Raw genomic sequence first — 21,198 nt, 5'->3', positions numbered from 1 at the left:
TGACCCGGCAACCCGTCGGGTCAACCTGAACCCGACCCATTTTTGCAAACGGGTCGGTTTCCCGGACCCGAACCCGACCCGCTTCGGGTTCGGGTCAACCCAAACCCGAAAATTCCGGGTCGGGTTCGGGTCGGGTCAAATATTGACAGGTCTAGTGGCAATGTATTTAATTGCTAAATCTCTCTCTCCCTCTCTCACTACTAGGAGAATTGTTCATCAGTTGTCCTTTAAAATAGAAATATAAATACAAAATTAATTTTTTTTTAAATTTATTTTAAATGTTAAAAAATTTGTATTTCCTAAGAAAATTTTAGGAAGATTTATAAAATATAAGATTAATATTTAAAGTACCATATGAGTTAAGTTTTGTTTGGGATGATTTTTTTGTTGCTTAAATTAATTTTTAGCTAAAAAGTTGTTTCAGGAAGCAACAAGAAACCTGTCTTAACGAAGCCTAAATTGCTCAAAAACTCTAAAGACTCATCACTAGCATGAAATATCAATCAAAGTAGGAAAATTATTGAAAGCATGCTCATAATTTTTTTATTTAATTACTCCTAATCATGCTATTTATGCCATTAATTAGGAAGTTATATAATTTGTATTTTGGATTTTTGTCCAAATTATTTTGAAATTATATGAAATTTTACATAAGAATACATATTTTCAGAAGCTTTAGATGAATATGACCTATCAGATATCAAACATTTTTTTTTTTTTAACAATCAAAAGACAAAATGGAACATTTTAAAGAATCCGAAGCAAGAAGAAGGAGAAATGCATGCATGCATGCATGCAGTAAGCAGTTCATAAGCAGGTAGGTATGGGAGATCAAACAAGGGAAGCCTGCTGCCCGGGTGATGGACGGCTGTGATGAAAGCCCACGTGCGGTGGTTCCCTGCGATTTGGGCAGGCCCACTTGCAGGTATCTTAAAGGGCTGCCAATTCTAGTTAGAGATATGATGGGCTTGTAGGTCTAACAATAAGCCTATATATTTTAATTTCCTATCATTCAATTATTGGAATCAAGAATAGTATATGATTAATTATGTTGGCTCTTATATAGAGATGCATGAATTCTAATTGTTGTAATTAAGTGATTTGAGTTATGATAATGATTAATGCATAGTTACAAGATGGTCATGAGCTAAAATTTGGTGGATTATAGTTTATATATACTCCCCAAAAAGGAGGAATACATGATTCTCTCTCTCTCTCTCTCTCTTTTGTTCAGTCCTCGGCAAAAATTAGGGGTGCAAACAAAATGAGTCAAGTTCAAGCCTTAGCATGATTGAGCTCGGCTCGCATATTTTTTAGGTGTCTTGAACTTGGGCTCGAACTCGAGCTTAGAAGTTGAGATTGAACTTGACTTGTGCATCAAAAGCCTGGGCTCGAAAATTGCTCGAGCTCGGCTCGATTGCAAGCTCCATTAGAAGGAAAGAAATCAACAGCTAATTCGAAAGTATTTTAACTACTTGTGAAAGAAAGAAATTGCTTAAAGACGACTAAGTTTTATCTCATGTTTGCAAAAAATTTGAGAAAGGGGAATACAAAATTTGAGAAAGAAAAAAAAAACAATTTAAAATTGATCCAGATAATTGAGAGGTATGTGCTCGAGTTGGGCATTAATTTGATCAAACTAAGCTCGATTACCCAACGGGTTCGAAAATATGCTCGAGCTCAAGCTCGAAACTCGATAACTCGACTTGTGAGCTCGTTAACGAGCCAGCTCGAGACAGCTCGGCTCACTTACACCCTTGTGAGCAACATAACCTCTTGAATTTCCTAATCTCTTTACATTTGTGCTCCTTTATATAAATGTTGATGGGACATTCCCGAGCTGTATATCCACAGCTAGTTTCCCAGCTCACCCATTCTATTCCGGACCACTCAGATCAAAATGAACAACTACGTTAAAAGAGTGGGTTAGTCATATTATATCTGAAGGTGAGCATATAATATACAGAAACCAATTATTCCTCATGTGATAAGAAAATAGGGTCAAGAAGCTCGGCTTTTAATTTATAAATTAAAATGTTATTGATTAAGCTGCATGTAAACTTGAGCTTTGGGAAAAAAAAAACTTTAAATATGTTTTCATCTGTTGTTAAGCAAAATTAATAGCAGTTATTAAGAGCTAATGGTTAATGCGCTTGAACTCTGATCATCATAATATAAGACTTTGTTTGAGATGAATTTTTTTACTGTTTTAAGAATCAGTAAGAAAGCCGTCCCAAATGAAGCCTATGTATGACCAAAAGGGTGAAGGACTTCGCTCAACCTTAAGGGGATGCTTGGTACCACTTAGGATTTTATTTAAGTATGATTTCGTAAATCTTTTAAATTCGGATTTCGGAAATCCTGAAAACAATTTGGTAACACTCATGATAAATCTTATTAAATCTGGTGTGACTGCTTGGCTATAGAGTCGATTTAGCGAGCATACTCATCCTCTCGAGCCAATGGATTTCGTAAATCCGGGAAAAAATAGGATATCGGAAATTCAGGATTTAGCACGAAAAGGCAGAATTTTCCATCTACGACAGCTTTCATTTGCCGTGAGATTTGGTATTGCATTTTAGGCCATTTGGCTGGATTTCGCTCAAATCCGGCCTAAATCCTGCTACCAAACAGCCCCTAAAATTATGACCACTGTAATGAAGAGTCAATGTCTGCATCCCTATTTCTGTCATTCTATTTAATCTTCAGAGAGCCCTCATTGCATTGCCATGTGATTTTCTTATCATAATTTCTCTTTATTAGTGTTAGCTTGCTCTTAGGTTGTGGACTACACAGAGAAGCATGTTTTCATGTTCTCTTTCTTATTTTTCTATCAAGATATTTTCCCTCTCTCTCTCTCTCTTTCTCTCTCTCTGAGGAAGAGTTTGAAGCATTGGTGATCAGATATGAGGGTGAGAGAAACAAAGCAAAATCAACGCAAACTGTCATGATATCTTATACTTGTTTAAGTGTAAAATTAATTTTCTAGTGTTGTAGATCCTGCGTTGGGTGCAAAGTAAGATCAATGGGAGACAAGAGAAGAAGTTAGATGTCTGCCATGGCTCTTCTCATTGTCAGTTATTCCACCCTCATTCTTTTTCTCTCTATTTTCTTAATTATGAACAGCTTTGTTCATCTGAGGACATCCAATAATAATGGTACTCTTCACAGCAACTATTTTTGCATTGTTTTGGTCTGATCTTAATCCCCTTCACTAACTTAATATTCTAAGACTAGCCAAAATCATCCCCAATTAGGCCACACTGATCTATTCTTTGTCTAGCTTTCTTTTCACATTTCTAAGCCTTTGGTATATTCACCAAAAGAATCTATAGCATATAACCTAAATTTGTTCTAACACTTTCAAGTGTATCCATTCCCTATGCCCCCTCCATTCCACAACCTAACGTGAACCCCAATAGCTCTAGGGCTTAAACCACTCAAAGGTTTAGTTAACTTCTCCCTTAGCCCTCCACCTCAAGTTACCTTATTCAAAAATCTAAAGGTCTATTCCAGCATTGAGTTACTACAACATGTTAAGCCTTATATCACTCCTAAGATATTGGCCACATCCCTACTTTTTGAAGCTATGAAGCTCTTTATGACATCTAGGTGCTAGTTCCCATTAAACTAGATAGTTGTGAAGCTCATATATGATGTGATATTATTTCTATGGTTATAATCCACATCCTTTTAGCTTAGTTTTAGTTTGATGAAATGAATGTAATTATTAAAATTATGAGAACTTTATGCATTTAAAAATAATGTTAAACCCCTCAAAATATTTTCAATTAAACTATTATGTGAGTAATTCTAATTAATATTTATTGATCCACCAACTATTTCACCAACCTTGGAAAATTCTTCTACTATCCTTGAATTGTCATTTTAGTTATATATATTTTTATGTACCTATCTTTGAAATCTATGATGATACCATAAATGGTACCTCCACTAAACTCATTTATTGACACACTTACTATTGACTTTTCTCTTGATGGCTCTAGCCCAGTCCACTTCTTATATAATATATCATTGTTTTGACCACTACATTGGTGAGAGAATACCCTTAATAGGTCATATCTCATAATATTATATTTGATGATTATCCCTTCTGCCTGGTTATCGTCGTCTGGCTTTTGCCTGACGAATGTTTTCATACCTCCCCTTTACCATCTCCATCAAACCTCCATTCAGCCACCATCCTTGACCACCATTGTTTAACTTCCTCTCGACTAACATCATTATCATATCATCGCCTAACCTCTACCATCAGACACTCATTGGCTAACCATTGCTGTCAGGCCACACTTAATCATCACCATCGGACATCCATTGCCCTGCCGACTACTATCCTTTCAGCCTTGATCACCTACCAATTATGGTCCTCAAACTCATATTGTTCTGCTACGGTCCCTTCGACCTCTGTCTCCCAACTATGGTCCCCCAGTTAGCGTTATTCGACTATGGCCCCTTCAACCAACGTCCCGTGACTACAGTCCTTCTAACCTCAATCTCCATCACCAACTCGATTTCTCTAACCTTTGTTTCCATACTATGATTCCTCTGAACTCCATCTCTCGTTGACTATGGTCATCAAATTACCATTGTCCAATTATGATCCTTGGACCACTGTTGTTGACCACGACCCCTCTGACCACTATCGCTCGACTAAAGTCCCTTTGACCATCATCACCTTACAAAGGTCCTACCAACCTTGGTCGTCTGTTAACTATGATCCTCAGCTCATCGTCACTCGATTACAATCGCTCCACCTCAATCACCCGACTACGATCCTCAGATCACCATTATTCGACTAAGGAGAGCACCATTGCCTGATTACGATCCTCATAACACCATCATCTACTGATTATGGTAATTTGATCACCATCACCTAACTACGGTCCCTCCAACTATAGTCCCTTCGACTATCATCATCAAAAATGATCCCTCTAACTACCATCGTCTGACTATGGTCCCACCAACCTCCGTCACACGACTACCTTTCCTTCGACCACTATCACCTAACTATGGTCCTGCCGACCAAACATGTAAGCCGACGACCTCTTAAGAACAAGTCTCATGCCATTGAATTCTTTCAACTCAAATAACATATTATGCTCTATATGTTGTATATCTACTACATTGTGAAAAATGGGTGAGGCCCTGTGATTTTTTTTTAAAAAAATGTGTCAAACTTCCGAACTTGAATCCGACCCATTTTTTAAATGGGTCAAACTAAATCTGATTTTTTTTTTTTGGTCTGTTCAAGATCAAAATAGTAGGTTCGATCATTTTTTGACACCCTTAGCTAATAGTGTTGTGAGCTAACTCCCTTAAAAAAAATTAAATTTTATATTTATTATTATGTGTAATATAACATGCACTAATTTTCAAAGTTTTAGATTTATTTATTTATTTATTTGGAAACGGGGTATTTATCTACTTTTACTTCCGAAAGGGCATTTGGCGACGTGCTAATCCTCGGCTGATCTAGAAGAGGCACTTACCTCAAAAATCTCTTGGTCTACATTGATTGAGCTCCTCTTAAGAGGCGCTGCAACTCAAAGAGAATTAAGCGTGAGATTTCCAACCGTACTCGCCCACCAAGCTAAGTAAAGGTGGGTGAACACTTTGGCCTGTTGGCTGAGAGCTTATGCTTCCAACTAAAAGGTCTTAAGTTCGAGTATTTGTGTATGCATTGTGTGTGTGAGTTTGACTTAAATGGCCTAAATGTAAAAAAAAAAAATAGTTTTAGATTTTCTTTTTTTTTTGGGAATATATAGTTTTAGATTTGACTTATACCTAAATTTAGATCTGCCTAACAGGACACGTGTTACTATTTTATTTGAGAGTATTGGGAACTGTAGCGGTGCCGAACATAAGCTTCTCCGTTTCAACGTCTTGGACTTTCTTTACAGTCCAGGGAAGGCAGAGTGATCCGCCATCTCGTAAAGGGGCCTCGAATAAAGCGTCTCTCCGAGGGTTATCTCGAGCATTAGGGTTGCTGGATCCTCATACAAACGAAGTTTTGGGAAAGGCTCGATTTTTCTCTGGTCTGCTTTTTCTTGAATTTATTATGGAAGATTGAGGTAGGGAGTGTTATGAGCGTGGTGAAGCGGTGGAGAATTTGAATAGTCCTGTTTTTTGTGGCAGTTTTGGATTCTTCTGATAGATGTTTGCTGGCTGAAATAGTTAGGGTTCAATGTCTTGGGCGGGCGCAGAAGAACTTTTTTTATCCACTTCCCTCGCGAGCTATCTTGACAGTAATATAAAATTTTTTCCCCTCCCTAACACTACCAGTAAAATCATTTCTTCTTTTTGCTGCTTTTTTATTAAGTCACAGTGGCTATTGAATTCTAGCGGATAAATGCAGTCTATAATTCTACAATTTGGTGAAAAATCCCACATTTCTGGGATTGTTATTTGTATTCTTGCTGATTTGTATAGCCAAGAAATTTTGTCTTGTGTGGATATTTATACTGTTGTGTAACTCAGTTTACCTTTTTTCTTATATAATATTTTGTTTCTGCATCTCCTGTGGCCTTGAATTTTGAAAGGAAAAAAAAAAATCTGTGTTTTGTTATCTTCTACGTTATGTATGGTCTGAAATAGTTCACATTTGATCTGCAGAGATTAACCTGTTTTTTTCATCTTTGCTAAACTGCCTTTTTATTTCTGTACATTCGTAACACTTAGAGTATGCTTGGTTTGAAGGAATTGGGGGAAGTTTAAACTCATTTTAGTTCAGAATTTCACATTTGCTGTTTGGACTCAATGTAATGTATAGGTTACTAGATTTACCTAGAAAATGTTGACACATGCATTTTTCCATTAACAATTCGCTAGCCAAGCCTAAAGAAAAATGGGAATAAGATTTTGGTTGATCATCATTATAATTCACACGCCCTCTCTTAACAAGAAAGAGACACAATTTCTCATCAATAAAAAAAAAAAAAAAAACAAAGAAAAACACTCAATTCTTCAACCTAACAAAGTGAACTTATTTCAACTTAATTACTTTACCATTTTTATTTACATTTCCTCTCTTTTTAATTCCTTCAAATAAAGAGAGCCTTAAAGACTAACAATGTCACTATTAAAAATTAACAATGCATTCTGGATTGTTGCCTTCGATGCTGCAAAAAACTTAAAAACTAGTGTGGCGCTTCTTGATATTGTGTAGCTATATGTGAACCAACAACTCACCAGTTATAATTGGTTGCACCATTCCTGTTAATATTCATGAATAAAGTAGTTGAACTCATGAAGTGATGAGATAGTGCAGATCATTCTTCTAGGACCTTCATAATTCTTTTCTTTGTTATCTGTTACATAGATTTTTTGTTTTAATCCTAAATGACTTGATTACAGTTGATTTTTATCTTATTGAATTACTATATGTCTTCCCAAGCATGTCAACTTTCACTAGGGGCATATATCAAGTTGAGTTTGAGTGAGTTTGGTCCAACTCAAACTCAAAATTTTGATACTAAATTTCTGTCCCACTCTTTTTTGGTTTGAATGAGTGAGAAGATTTCATTTAGACATGGTAAATTTTCTCTGTTTAAGATCTGAAAATAAATTTTGTCGAATTTATTATTGAGTTCTGCAATAAACTCAAAAATCTTCTCTTTCTACAAACTTTTTAAGAATCACCACATCATTGCTACACTTCATCTTGAAATCTTAGTAATTATCTTGTTCAAGCTAATAAATTTTCATTGTATTAAAATATAGATTTGAGATTTACTTAGTTGTTGAGATCTTAGTTTTGATCTTGATCTCATGGACAAGAGCAACATCCTTAATCTTTGAGTACGTTTGTTTGATGACATACCAAACGTCTTTTACAATTGTTAGGAACATGTATGTCCACTAATTTTAGGCATTATGGTATTCCATAAGCATGTCATGATCATGGAATCAGCTTCATACCACATTGAAAAGTTTGGGTCTTTCAGTTTTGAAGGAGGATCTATAAGATGATGGAATTTTAATGTTCCTTTTAGAAAAGAGTACATAATTTGGGACCACTTCGGATAGTTTCTTCTATTCAAGTGATGTGAGGCATGTAGCCCCTGGAGCTCTTTTTTTTTTTGTCATTCACAATGGTTGAATTTTTGGAAAGGAAGTAAAAAAAAATCAGGCTAATGAAGAGGAGAAAGAATAAAAAAAAAAGAAGATCTACAAGATTATGGAATTTCAGTTTTGAAGGAGGATTCTATAAGATGATGGAATTTTCATTTTCCTTTCAGAAATGAGTACGCAATTTGGGACCACTTCAGATAGTTTCTTCTATTCAAGTGATATGAGGCATGTAGGCCCCTAAAGCTCTCATTTATTTTTATTTTCGTCATTCATGATGGTTGAACTTTTGGAAGTGAAGTAAAAAAAAATCAGACATAATGAAGAGGAGAAAGAATAAAAAAAAAGGAAGAATAAAGGTGGGAAGAAGAGAACTATAATCTTAATCTGATGCCATGTAGGAAAAAAAATCGAAAGATATGATATAACTACTTGAAATTTATTGTTTATTATTTATACAAAGATTGGAGGTATATATTGATTTGTCCAAAGGTCTTATATATGAAAATAATTCAAAACTAATTACACAAAATATAACAGAAGGAAGAAGGGAGAATAGCCCCTAAAATGATCAGCAGTTGTGGGGTGCATGGATTGAAATCCGAGGGCCTTAAGTGAGATAATCTAAGGGTTAAAAGCCCGTAATTTGTGTCAAGAATCCCTATCATGATTGGCAGACATGCAAGTCCCACAACAAGAGATGGAAGTGGGTGCACTTTGTTGGACAATCTTCCACAATGTGAATATGACACAACACTCATATTTTCCTTTGTATACATATCAAGTGGCAGTCTAAGGTCATCACAAATTTATACGAGCCTTAGTCATGCCAATTTCAAATTAATGATGACTAAATTTGTGGTTGGCTTCGAAAGGATTGTAGTATGTTTTTTGTTTGGTGATCTGGGGATGCTAAATCTTACTCTTATTTTTTTTTGCATATGTGCAAAAGCTTTGAAAATTGCTTCAAGAGACCAATCTTCGTAATTCTACTATTTTATTATAATATTCTTTTGTGACCAAAATGAAGTTGTGACCTATTCTTTGTTTCCTTTTTCAACCCTCCACCCAACATCATCATTTACAAAATGCAGTCTTTCCCGTCTTCTTCTTTGTCATGGAGTCGCACTTTCATGCTCTTCATGTATTTGCTAGCCCTTGACCTTTTTTATTCACACATGATAAGCACTATATTGGCGCTTTAGGTATGATAGAACCTTCTAACTTATTTAATATCACTTATCATTTATAGTTTGTTTATTTACTAGATTTCCTAGTTTTTTTTGTGAACTATTAGGTCGGCATAGTATCTTTATTGTCTCAATCATTGATGAATTTTCTAACTTGATGTGCATAAGGCCCTTAATAACTTTTCTAATTGTTCATAATATATTTCCATGAGTAATTTATAATATTTATATAATCATAAATTATTAAATTTAAATAATATATATTGTACTCGACTCACGAGCTCATTTACAGGTTGAGTTCGAGCCAGCTCGATTAACTTACATCCTTACTATGCACCTATTCTCTCTCCTCCCTTTATGTAGGTTTCTTTTATCCTCCATCCAGCATGTGATGATGCTATTCATTCCAGTGCACAAAATTTTTGATACGTTTCTTTCATCTATTGTTTTCTTTTCTGTTCATTAAGTGTGCGGTTTTCCCAATGATTCATCAAATGTGTTACTTCTTTTAATTATGTGTCCTGTGCTATCCTATATTTGATATACTTTGTTTTCTGATTCCTTTTGTTGTGTTATGTATCACTTCAAGTTGTGTTTCACCATGCATTGCTTTCGGTGATTAGATGTGTTTTTTGATAGTCTTTCCTGTGCTTTCAACACAATACTTTGTTTCTGTTGTTCCTTATGCTTTGTTTTGTACGTTGTATTTTTTATGTAATTACCCCATTTGCACTTCTGCATGCAGTTTTTACTTTGATTACATTGAATCAAAGTTCTTAAGATATTTTGATCACGCAGTACATTTCATTCTGCACTCTGGTTGAAATATTGAATGCTTCCAATAGTCCCTGAACTTGCTGTTTGTTTATTTGACAGAGAAGCTCCTTGTTTTGCTAAGAGATGGGAGAAAACTGTTGGGCATTCTTCGGTCTTTTGATCAATTTGGTATGTATCTATATTTTATTTCTTTAATTTTTGGATTGTGATTATCAATTAAGTAATCTGTGTCTTTCCCATTTTACATTTTAAATCCACAATTTCTTGGTGCAAAGCAAATGCTGTTCTTGAAGGGGCTTGTGAGAGAGTAATTGTTGGAGATCTCTACTGTGATATCTCTCTGGGTCTGTATGTAATCCGCGGAGAGAATGTAGTTTTGATTGGAGAGCTGGTATTGCTTTGTCTTATCAAAAGGTCATTTTTTCGGCAGTGTGCTTCTATTGTTTTCTTAACCATAAGCGAGGTAAAGTTGGATTTGAAATTGACAGGACCTTGAGAGGGATGAGCTCCCTTCACATATGATAAATGTTTCACCAGCAGAGATAAGAAAGGCCCAAAAAGCAGAAAGGGATGCCACAGATCTGAAAGGCTCCATGCGAAAACGAATGGAGTTCCTCGACTTAGATTAGGAATTCATCATTCAGACACACCAACTCATATTGCCATCCCTGTGAATTTCAAAATCATAGCTTCCGCACATTTTATCGCGGTTTTCTCCTAAAGTGCCTTTCATGGCTTTTTCTTCCACTATGCAGCAAAAAAACTTTTACAAGGTTGGTTTCTGTATTATAAACTATGTTGTTGTCCATTAGATGCTAAAATGTTTATTTGACTAATATGTTGAATGACGGGTGTAAGAATATCTTGTAGCTACAATAGGGAGTCCAATTGGTTTTTAAATGCTTCCAGGTTCTTCTAAGTTGCAATATCTGACACTTATGCCATGCTACTATTAAGCTCGGCATTTTGTTCTTGTTTCCTTAAGCTGCTATTTAGACAGTTGTGTCTTGGCACATTTCAACTTCACTGAGTAAGTTTATTGAGTATGGATCATAGCTGATGTGTTTGCGTTGGTGCTTCTGATGAAAATAATTTTGCTCAAAACTATTGCATCGGCACATTTCAACTTCACTGAGTAAGTTTATTGAGTATGGATCATTGAGGGCATCAAAATGCTATATTTCACACAATTAAATACTTCATTGTTTGTGACAACTATTGCATCGGCGTTGGACCATTATCGTCGATCAATGGTTGGTTGCTTAACGTGATCGACGGTTGGATGGTTCGTTTGAACTGGCCTAGGAGTAGGATCTTCCAATCACTTTTTGATCATATGAGAGTTGATCCGGCGCATTTGTTTTTACTACATATAGGTAGTTATGGTATTCAAATTCTCTAATTACCCTCTCCAAATACTCTCGGAACTCGTTGGTTTAAGAAGGATTATCCTCATCATCCTCATTTGGTCATTCTAGTGTTTTCAAATTTACCTTCATTGCTGATTTTTGGTCGTCGGGTTTCCCTTTCTTTTATGAGAATGACTGTGCAAACTACTTCCCATCATCTGGTGACTTTCAATTGCTTAGTCTCCCTTCTCTATAAGGAATAATTTGCTATATTAATTATTTGCTTGACATCTACCACCATCCGATGTTCATTGATGCCCAACATCCATCAATGCCCAACCAAATTATTATTATTTTAAAGCTTTACATATAATGAAAAATTTTCAGAACAAACCTTTGAGAGGATCTCATCATCACATTTCTATGCAACCTATATAGTTCACAGCTAAAGTCTTAGACTTCGTTTGGGACGGCTTTCTTACTGCTGTTTAAAACAATAAGAAAGTTACTTTAAGAAACAATTAAAAAGCCATCTCAAACGAAGCCTTACTCCTTGGGCAGAATTGTAACCATGATCTTGAAAGGTAAATACATCAACTTTTACCTTTACTTTGATAAATAGAAGCTGATCCTTACTTAATGAAGGCCTAATCAATCCCATAGGGACTTGATTTGACCTCTACTATCCCATACTTTCTCTTCTTCTACCCTGCAGCAAAAAACATCTACCAGGTTCATTCCTGTTCTATAAACTGTGTTCTTGTCAGTTAACCGCGATGAAGTGTATCAATGGTGGGTGTGAGAATCACTTGCGATTACAATAAAGTCCAATGTGTTTTCAAATGCTTCCAGGTTCTTCTAAGTTGCAATATCAGTTACTTGTGTCTTGCTGCTAGTAGGCTCTGCATTTTATTCTTGTTTCCTTCAGCTACTACTATTCAGATACTTGTCTAGTTGTCTTGTCTCATTTCAGCTTCACTGAGCATGCTTAAGCAGTTTGTATCATGGCTGCTGATGTGTTAGCTGAGATGTTTCAGTTATAATTCTAAATCTCTGTGGCCTATGATGCACCGACACGGACACGGCGATACGGACACGACACGACATGGACACGGCAATTTTTAAAAATATAGGACACGGGTGCGGCGTGTACACGGCATAATAATTTTTTAATATAATATATAATAATTTTTAAAAATATAGGATACGGATACGGCGTGGACAGATGGCTCTTTTGAACCTTCACCTAATCCACTCCCGTGCTAACAAACCAATCATACATATGATTGCTCTCAACAAGAAAAAGCATCTTGGTGTCAAGCTTGTGCACTATTATTATCATTCTTGGTTAGACCTAATTTGGATTCTTATAGTTTCTTGGAGATAGGATACTAAATGAGCATATTCGTGGAAAGGTTAGTATAGTCAAGTGGAAGATAAGATTAGAGAGAGTCGCCTTAGATGGTTTGGTCACATAAAACGGCGGCCTTCCGATAACTTGGTTAGGAAAGTAGAAGTATTAGATTTGACTTCTATTAAGAAAGGTAGTGGTAGACCTAAAAAGACTTGGTTAGAGAATATTAGAAATGATCTTTTCTTATTAGATTTAAACTAGAATTTGATTTTTAACATGTCACAATGGAGAAAAAGGATTCATGTAGCCGATCCCATATAGTGGGACAAAGGCTTGATGTTGTTGTTGGTGTTGTATAATTTGTTGGAATTGTTATGTTTAATTTGATAGTCAAATTTTGTATGAGCAACTCCATCGGATTCATGGCTTCAAAAGCGATAAAGATTATCCTTATCGTCTTCATTTGGTCATTCTAATTTTTTCAAATTTATCTACATTGTTGACTTTGGGTTTTATGGTTTTCCCATCTTTTAGGAGAATTGCTACTTCCATTATTCAAGTCATCTAGTGACTCTCAACAAGCTAATCTTCTCTCTCTATAAGGAAGAACTTGCTTAATTAGGTGAAAATCCACCATCATCTAATGTTTGTTGTTGCTTAGAATCCATTAATGCCCAACCAAACTATGATTATTTGAAAGCTTTATAGAGAATTGAAAATCTCCACAACAAACCTTTAAGAGGATCTCATCACGAAGCCTATATTGGTTCCAGTTTTAAAGAAATATTTCTTTGGCAGAGTTGTAAGCACTTGAAAGCCAAAAAGAGTCATTGGAGACAATATCAACATTGCACATAGAATTGTAAATGTAGATGAGCAAAAGACTATCCTCCTGGTACCAACAAATGATAAGAAATAGGATGGAAAAGGGAGCAAATCAACTATAAAAAGAAAGAACAACCTCAAATTTCTCCCCAAAAAAAAAATAATAATAAAAAAAACCTGAAATTTCTCCCTAAAAATTTCAAAATCGATTACTAGAAAGAGAAAGAAGAACAATCCCCAACTGAAATTGATAAAAAAAAAAAATTATCCATTGTATCATGTTAAGATTTAAATTTTTGTTTAAATCTAATAAAAATGATAATTTTAATATTTTCTAATTAAGATTTTTTAGTTTTATCTCTCTTAACATATATTAAATCTAATACATCTACTTTCATAATCTAGTCATCAAAAGGTTGAAGTTTTACTTGACCAAAACATCTAATGTGACTCTCTGTAATCTTATTTGTGCTAGAGCCCGCCCGACCTTTTCATGTATATGGTTGTTACACATTTTCTCTCTAAGAGTAAAGCCATTTATCCACCTGTGCATCCTCATCTATGCAACACTTAACTTATTGTATATTTCTCTTTTAATGACAAACATTATGCACCATAAAGCATTGCAGGTCTCACCACCATCTTATAGAATTTTTCTCTTAAGTTTGTGGGGGTACTCTTTAATCACATTGGAGGCTCGATGCATTTCTCCACTTCAAACATTTAACTTGAATTCTACTAATAATATTCCTATCTTTTTTTAGGGGATTCGAGCCCAGTTGAGATAGGAGGAATCTCTTCCGTCGACCACTCGGCTACAACCCCAATCTCTTCCTATCTATTTCACCATCACTATGGACAATAGACCCAAACATCTAAAACATGTACTCTTATTAATGCCTTGATTGCCTAAAGTCATAATTCCCCCATTAAATCTATTACTACTAAAATTATATTATATGTATTCGATTAAAGTTCATGAATGCAAAAATGATTTATATCAACCTGTATGATCCATTTAGAAAAGTCTCTACTTAAGATTGATATAATATATAGATTAAAAAATAAAAAAACTCTATAATGGTTGGACTAGACTTGGCCCAATTCCATGTGATTTCAATTTGAGTGCTTGTAGTGGTGTAACTATGATTGGTAAGTAAGAGCAGACAAACAGCTTATCCTGAATTTAGTGATTGCAAAATCTCTATAATCTATATAAATTTTCAATTCCTAAAATTTCAAATCCAACTAAGCAACACCTCTCTAATAATCAAAGCGTGTAACGCTTTATTTTATATAGCCAAACAAGCAAGAATGTTCTTAAATAAGATTTTGTTTGGGACAGTTTTTTTATTGCTTTATAAGATGATTTTTTAGTACAAAAATTTTTTGAATTAGAAATTTTAATACTGTGAAGTTGTTTTAAAAAAGACGCCCAAATGAAAGCTATGACATAGATGTCTAGCAAAATCACCTAATTTATCATCTATATTAATACAATGGGGAGGACATAATTCCGGTTTCCAGTTAAAATTTCTTCAATTCGAAGCTTACATGAAGGAAATAAAAAAATATAATGTGAATACCTAACATGCACTTTTGTCCGCACATAATAATTAATCTTAATTGAGAAATCAGTCTGTGTGAAGATCGGACGCAGAACGTCATTTAGAGGCCAATCAAGACATGGTACCGAGCAGTATCGAGTCACGGTATTGAGTCAGAAGTGAAGTGACATATTCTGATTGGTGTTCGGACAGAATAATTAATCTTAATTATCAGGCGACAAACAACAAAGAAAATATCGATATCAGCAGCTCAATATCCTATACACACAGAAAAGTGTTCAGATCCTGCAGAGTTATTATGATAAAACATTAAAAAATGCAGCAGTTGATTGAATCAACCAATCCTATTTACTTGAAAATGTTTAAATAAATTGTTTTAGATTAACTACAGCAAAAGAACAACGAAAGAAAGTAAGAAACCCCACCCCTCCAGTTTTAATAACCTCATGGGCATCCGAAGGTTGTTAGTAAAGGCTGAGTAAATCCCCGCTCCACGGCTCCTGCGCCGCCTCGACTGATCTCTCCGACCGGCGGCTGTCGCGCGACCCGCGCAAGCTGCCCTCCCGCCACGGTTGCGTGGGTACGATCGGACTGATAGATTCGATTCCACCGCCTCCTCCGTCGGCTATCTCCTCGACCATCTCCGCCGCCTCCTTCATCCCGGGACGCTCCTCCGGCCCGAGCTTCGTGCACGCCACGCCCACCCGCAGCATTCGGATCATCTCTGGCCCGGAGGCGGCGAGACCCATGATCTGGGGGTCGATGAGATCGGCCTCCCGCCTCTCCGCAACGGCGGATGCCCCCCAGTGGACGACGTCGATCCCGCCCTTGGTGTTGTTGAGGTATTGGGAAGGGAATTTGCCTGTGATTATCTCGAGGATCACGACGCCGAAGCAGTACACGTCGGATTTGGGGGAGACGTGTGGGGCCTCCGGGGATTTGAAGGCGAAGAGAACGTTGGGGGCCGCGGCGGGGTTGACGAGTGCGATGAGACCGTAATCGGCGAGGATGGGTTCGAAATCCGGGCCGAGGAGGACGTTGCCTGTCTTCAGGTTTCCATGGGGGAGATCGTAGGAGTCGAGCTCGGCGTGAAGGTACGACATTGCGCGCGCGATTCCTCGGATGATTTTCAACCGCGTCGGCCAATCCAGCGCCGCGTGTTCTTCTCCTCGGTCGCCTGTAAGAAGCAAGCAGAGAAGTTCATTGTGTAAATTCTTCATCAAATAATACTTTACCAGATTACATTATATAACGCCAAAATTTCAAGCAAATGAGTTACTTTTAAGATTGTTAAAAGCAAAATATTTACCATGTAGAATATACAGTAGGCTCCCCTTTGCAACATACTCAGACACAACCAGCTTCTCCTCCTTCCGAAAATGGTAAGCGAGCGGCGGCAACAAATTTGGATGCTGCAGCCTCCCCAGTCTCCTCATCTCCCGATCAAATCCCTCCTTGTTTAATCGGTTCAGCTCCCTCATCCTCTTCACTGCAACGGAAACCCCATTGTCCATCGCCGCCTTATAGACGGAACCAAGCCCTCCGTTTCCAAGCACCTCCGCCGACGCCCTCATCAAGTCCGGCAACCCAAAAACTCCCTTTTCATCATTCACCATCACCAGCTCCGAGCCGCCACCCCGGTTCGAACCGCCGCCGCCGCCGCTTCCTCTGTTTGAACCGCTGCGCTTCTTGCTGCGGCGGCGGGAACTGGAAGCTGAGGGTAATTGGACCGGCGAGGCGGCGGCTGCTGCTTCCATGGCTTCTGAAACGGATACGGCGTCATGGTGGTCTATGAAGGAATCGGCGAATTGGTCTTGACGGCGGGATTTGACGGCGGCGTAGCCGATGACGAGGGCAAGGAAGACGAGGAGAATGCCGAGGACGATGAGCACGAGTTTGCCGGAGTGGGAGTCGCCTTCCCTCTGCTCGACTGCTTTTAAATAGGTTGTTGGGATTGGGCAAGCCGGGCCGGGGAGTGGTGGCCCGCAGAGATTTGGATTGCCGGCGAAAGCAGCAGCTCCGAAGTGGACCAACGAGGTCGGAATAGGCCCCTGCAAGTTGTGGCCGTAAACAATTAAGACAAAGGAGCTGTGATCCTATTTTTTTTGTTTCTTTCCTCGAGGCCTTAGATTTTTTTAGAAATTATTAAGGGGCTGTTTCTTAGAGAGATTATTAGGTGGGGAGTGCCGACGGGGAGAACCGTTCGCATAAGCATTGGGTACTTAATGCTACTCACACTTGGTACCGCTCGGTACCGCTAGGTACCCAGTGTTTGGGCGGAAGGTGCGCACTTCGCACCTAATATTTTTTCCTGTTTCGTAGCACCCAGGATTTGATTTGAGTAGGATTTCATAAATCTTATAAATCCGAATTTTAAAAATCCTGAGTGTCCTAAATCCTGAAAATTGTTCGGTAACATATATGATAAATCCTACTAAATCTGTTGTGATTGTTTGGCTATATAGCAAATTTAACGAGTGGATTATTCCTCTGGAGCCAATGGATATCCTAAATCCGGCAAAAAACATGATTTCAAAAATCCGGGATTTAGCATGAAAAGGAGGAATTTTTCATCTTGCCGTGAGATTTGGTTTTGCATTTTAGGGCGTTTGGCTGGATTTCGCTCAAATCCGCCTCAAGATATGAGAAATGGTGCACACGAGAAGTAATGACTGGTTGGGCCTATGTGAATTAGATCGAGACTAGATGCAGACAAAACTCTTTAAAATTAGGTAAAATAATGTTATACTTGTGAAAAGTCTACACAATGAATAAAAGAATGTTATACTCAAGGAAAAAAAACATGAATTTTAGCTAATTTGTGGGTTGATTTGAATGAATAATCATTAAATTGCAATATTCAACGTTTTCCTTCTCTTAAAATTTCCAATATCAGAACAAAGCCTCTCATAAAAAACATCCTCAAAATGCACCAATGGAAATAAAATTGTTACGTACATTCATTTATATGAACATACAGTCGACTAACATTCGATCGAATACGTACATTTGCTTAAGAAATAAGAAAAGAAGAAGAGAAAATCATGAATCCCACCTGCAGGTCATTATTGGAGACGTTGAAGTAGCGGAGAGAAGGAAGCTGCAGCGCTGGTATGTCGCCGGTGAAATTATTCCCTTCCAAACGTAGGTCGATGAGCATGGAAACCTTGGAGAGAGACGACGGAATCCTCCCAGAAAGCAGATTTCCATCCAGCCATAGCTTCTTCAGGTGATCCATCGATAAGAAAAGCGAATCATTGATAGAACCGGCGAACCGGTTATTCGAAAGATAGATCGATTTTAGGGCATCGAGGCGGCCGATATTCGGGAGAGGTCCAGACAAGTTGTTATTGTTGAAGCTGATGGAGCGGAGGGAGCGGAAGTGGGAGAGAGCATCGATATTGATGGTGCCTTGGAGGCCGAGACCGGCGAGACGGAGACCGGTGACGAATCCGCGCAAGCAGAGGACGCCGATCCAGGAGGCGGTGCAGGGGGAGGTGGGGGATTCATCGTGGGAGGTGGCCGGGGTGGAGGGGGTGGACCACGAGGAGAGGGCGGGGTTGGGGTTGAGGAAGGAAGATTTGAGGAGCAGGAGGGCGCCGGAGTCGGAGAGGGAGGAGGAGAGGGGTTGGTGGAGGAAGAAGAGAAGGAAGAGGAGAGGAACAGGGGCCATGGATGCAGGGGAGGGGAGAGGGTGGCGGGATGTTCGTGAGGGCGTGTTATTCTGTTTCGCTCGTTTTGTTTGGAAGAGAGGGTGATTTGACCGGGTCAAAGGTGAGGAGAGTGATGATTGGGGGGAGCGGTAGGAATTGAGGCTTTGTGAGAATTTGTTAAATAAAGCTATGTTTTTTATTTTATTTTATTTCCTTAAAATCATGTGATGATCTCCCCCCACATAATAATATCATATGATTTATTAATGCATGCTTGTTTCAAAATATTTTATTAATTGTGTAATATTGTGAGACAATCAAGGCATCATTTGCTATGGGAATGTAATTTTTAGGGGTGTCAATATTTGACACGACTCGAAAACCCGACTCGAATCCGACCCGAAAATTTCTGGTTATGGTCAACCCGAACCCGACCTGTGGTTAGAGTCAACCCGAACCCGAAATGGGTCGGGTTCGGGCTCAACATTTCGACCCGTTTCAAAAATCGGGTAGGGTTCGGGTTAATTCTTTGACCAGAAATTGACCCGATTTTGACTCGGCAACCCGAGATTGACCTATTTTTGACCCGAAAAAAGAGAAGGTAGACCCATTTTTGACCCAAAGAAGAGGTGATAGTCCCATTTTTGACTCGAAAACTAGCAATTTTTTGTTGGAAACGGGTCATTCGGGTCTGTCGGGTTGACCCGGGCCCGAAGCGGGTCATATTCGGGTTAGAAAAACTGACCCTTTTCAAAAACGGGTCGGGTTCGGGTTGACCCGAATAGTGCCGGGTCAGTTTCAGGTTCGACACGAACCCGACCCGTGACCCAAAATTGACACACCTAGTAATTTTGTTAGGCACTCCTTGAATGAAAACATTCGTCGTCTTTAGCGGCATGGTTGGTCAACTAAAAAAATAATGTATTTTCTAGCACATCATTGTGGATTGGATTAGTTTTTTTTTTTAGCTATCCTGAATTCTCTCATCTCCTGAACTTCTTTGATATTTTCCTGATGATTATGTGGTCAAATTGATTGGATTTCACTTACACTCTTTTTTTTGTTGCCATATTAAAAAGAAATACAATATATGATGGATAATGTTTGGGTATTTTGTATTTTTAAATAATCAATAAAATCATTACACTTCTTTTAATATAAAGTAATTTACTAGCAAATTACCTTATTATTATTTTTATACAAAATAACCCATCTATATTTTTTTATGATGCATGTTTTAAAAGTTTTAATTGATTTGAGTTGACACAAACAAATATTCATAAAGATTTACAAAGTTTTTACATCATAACTTTTGGTATGTTGAAGAGTAGAATATTCTAGTCACATTAGAAGGAAAAATATAAATTTTCACTAGGTGGTTTGCCTTGCACACTATTTTAAGCAATTCCACTATATGCTAATAATTCTAGAAATTGCTACATTATAATAAATGCTTCAAAATAATGCTATGGATGTTCTTTATGAATGATTTTATGAATTGTAACTGCCAAAATGTGAACAAAAGTTCACCCCTAAAATCATACAATTGTTCGTACCGTTGAAATTTAGTACATTTCTATGATATGTCAGTTATTGTTTGTATATATTGAAAAGTTGATATTCCCATGTTTATGCTTCTAAAATGCGGAGAAAAAGGAAAAAATGTAGGTGATTCAATATTTCTAAAGTTTTGAGCATTTTGTTATTTTTCGTAGTATATTGCCTATTGGATATACATGTTGGCTATACATATTGACAAACATCAATATTTTATGATACTATTTATACATGTCAATGTTCTAATGATTCTATGTTGACATGTCTAAAAATGTGTGCCAAAAGAAAAATATGATGTTATTGTACTTATGTCCATAAGTGTGTATAAAAGGGGGGAAAATGATTTTTTTTTTTTTCTGTTTTGGTGTTAGGAAGTGTGACTTATTTTTTATGCTTATATGCATTCTATTCATTTTGGAATATGTTATACTCTATTTATACATGATGGAAGTTTTGTTATCTTTGCGCCAATGTGCTTGAAATTATGTGTGATGGGAAAGGAGAATGAAAGTGTCAATAAATAGTGGTAGATGTTTCACATGTATTAAAGTGGATGTATAAGGGCTTATATATTTATGTAATTATCCCTATGTGTGTTGATGCGCCTAAAAAAATGTGATATGAAAAAGTGGTGGCATAAGGAGACATCAGGAAATATGAAACATGAAATATGAAATATAAAGGAATATGTATACAAGTGGAGGTATAAGCATAAGTAAAGGTAGAAGAAGACACTGAAAAATATGAATCTTATGTTATGTGTTATTTCATATTATGTTGTTTACATTATCATATCATGTGAATGTGAATGTGAATGTTTTGAACTTATTTTCAAGT

General features: G+C 37.3%; 2 protein-coding genes across 4 annotated transcripts; one reads left to right on the top strand and one right to left on the bottom strand.

Moving 5' to 3' along the window:
• The first annotated feature begins 5,952 nt into the window (after positions 1–5,952).
• Positions 5,953–11,110, top strand: LOC110110410 (sm-like protein LSM1B). 3 transcript variants are annotated; one of them, XM_020841873.2, is made up of 5 exons: positions 5,953–6,092; positions 6,196–6,266; positions 10,155–10,223; positions 10,331–10,446; positions 10,544–11,110. In XM_020841873.2, exons 2-5 carry the CDS (start codon positions 6,206–6,208, stop codon positions 10,682–10,684), a joined length of 387 nt encoding a protein of 128 aa, XP_020697532.1. In that variant the 5' UTR covers positions 5,953–6,092; positions 6,196–6,205; the 3' UTR covers positions 10,685–11,110. The 3 variants fall into 3 exon arrangements, with proteins under 3 accessions (XP_020697532.1, XP_028548782.1, XP_020697531.1); XM_028692949.1 differs by having other exon boundaries at positions 5,956–6,035; positions 6,157–6,266; XM_020841872.2 differs by having other exon boundaries at positions 5,957–6,056; positions 6,157–6,266.
• Positions 11,111–15,498: 4,388 nt separating this feature from the next.
• Positions 15,499–18,824, bottom strand: LOC110110409 (pollen receptor-like kinase 3). The gene is made up of 3 exons (XM_020841869.2): positions 18,207–18,824; positions 16,461–17,202; positions 15,499–16,328 (listed from the first exon to the last, which is right to left on the bottom strand). Exons 1-3 carry the CDS (start codon positions 18,822–18,824, stop codon positions 15,616–15,618), a joined length of 2,073 nt encoding a protein of 690 aa, XP_020697528.1. The 3' UTR covers positions 15,499–15,615.
• Between the last annotated feature and the right edge of the window lie 2,374 nt (positions 18,825–21,198).

The sequence above is a fragment of the Dendrobium catenatum genome, unplaced genomic scaffold, assembly GCF_001605985.2.
Source record: "Dendrobium catenatum unplaced genomic scaffold, ASM160598v2 fragScaff_scaffold_199, whole genome shotgun sequence".
NCBI lineage: Eukaryota > Viridiplantae > Streptophyta > Magnoliopsida > Asparagales > Orchidaceae > Dendrobium > Dendrobium catenatum.
Note: the sequence above shows the minus strand (reverse complement) of the source record. Positions and strands in the feature narration are given on the sequence as shown.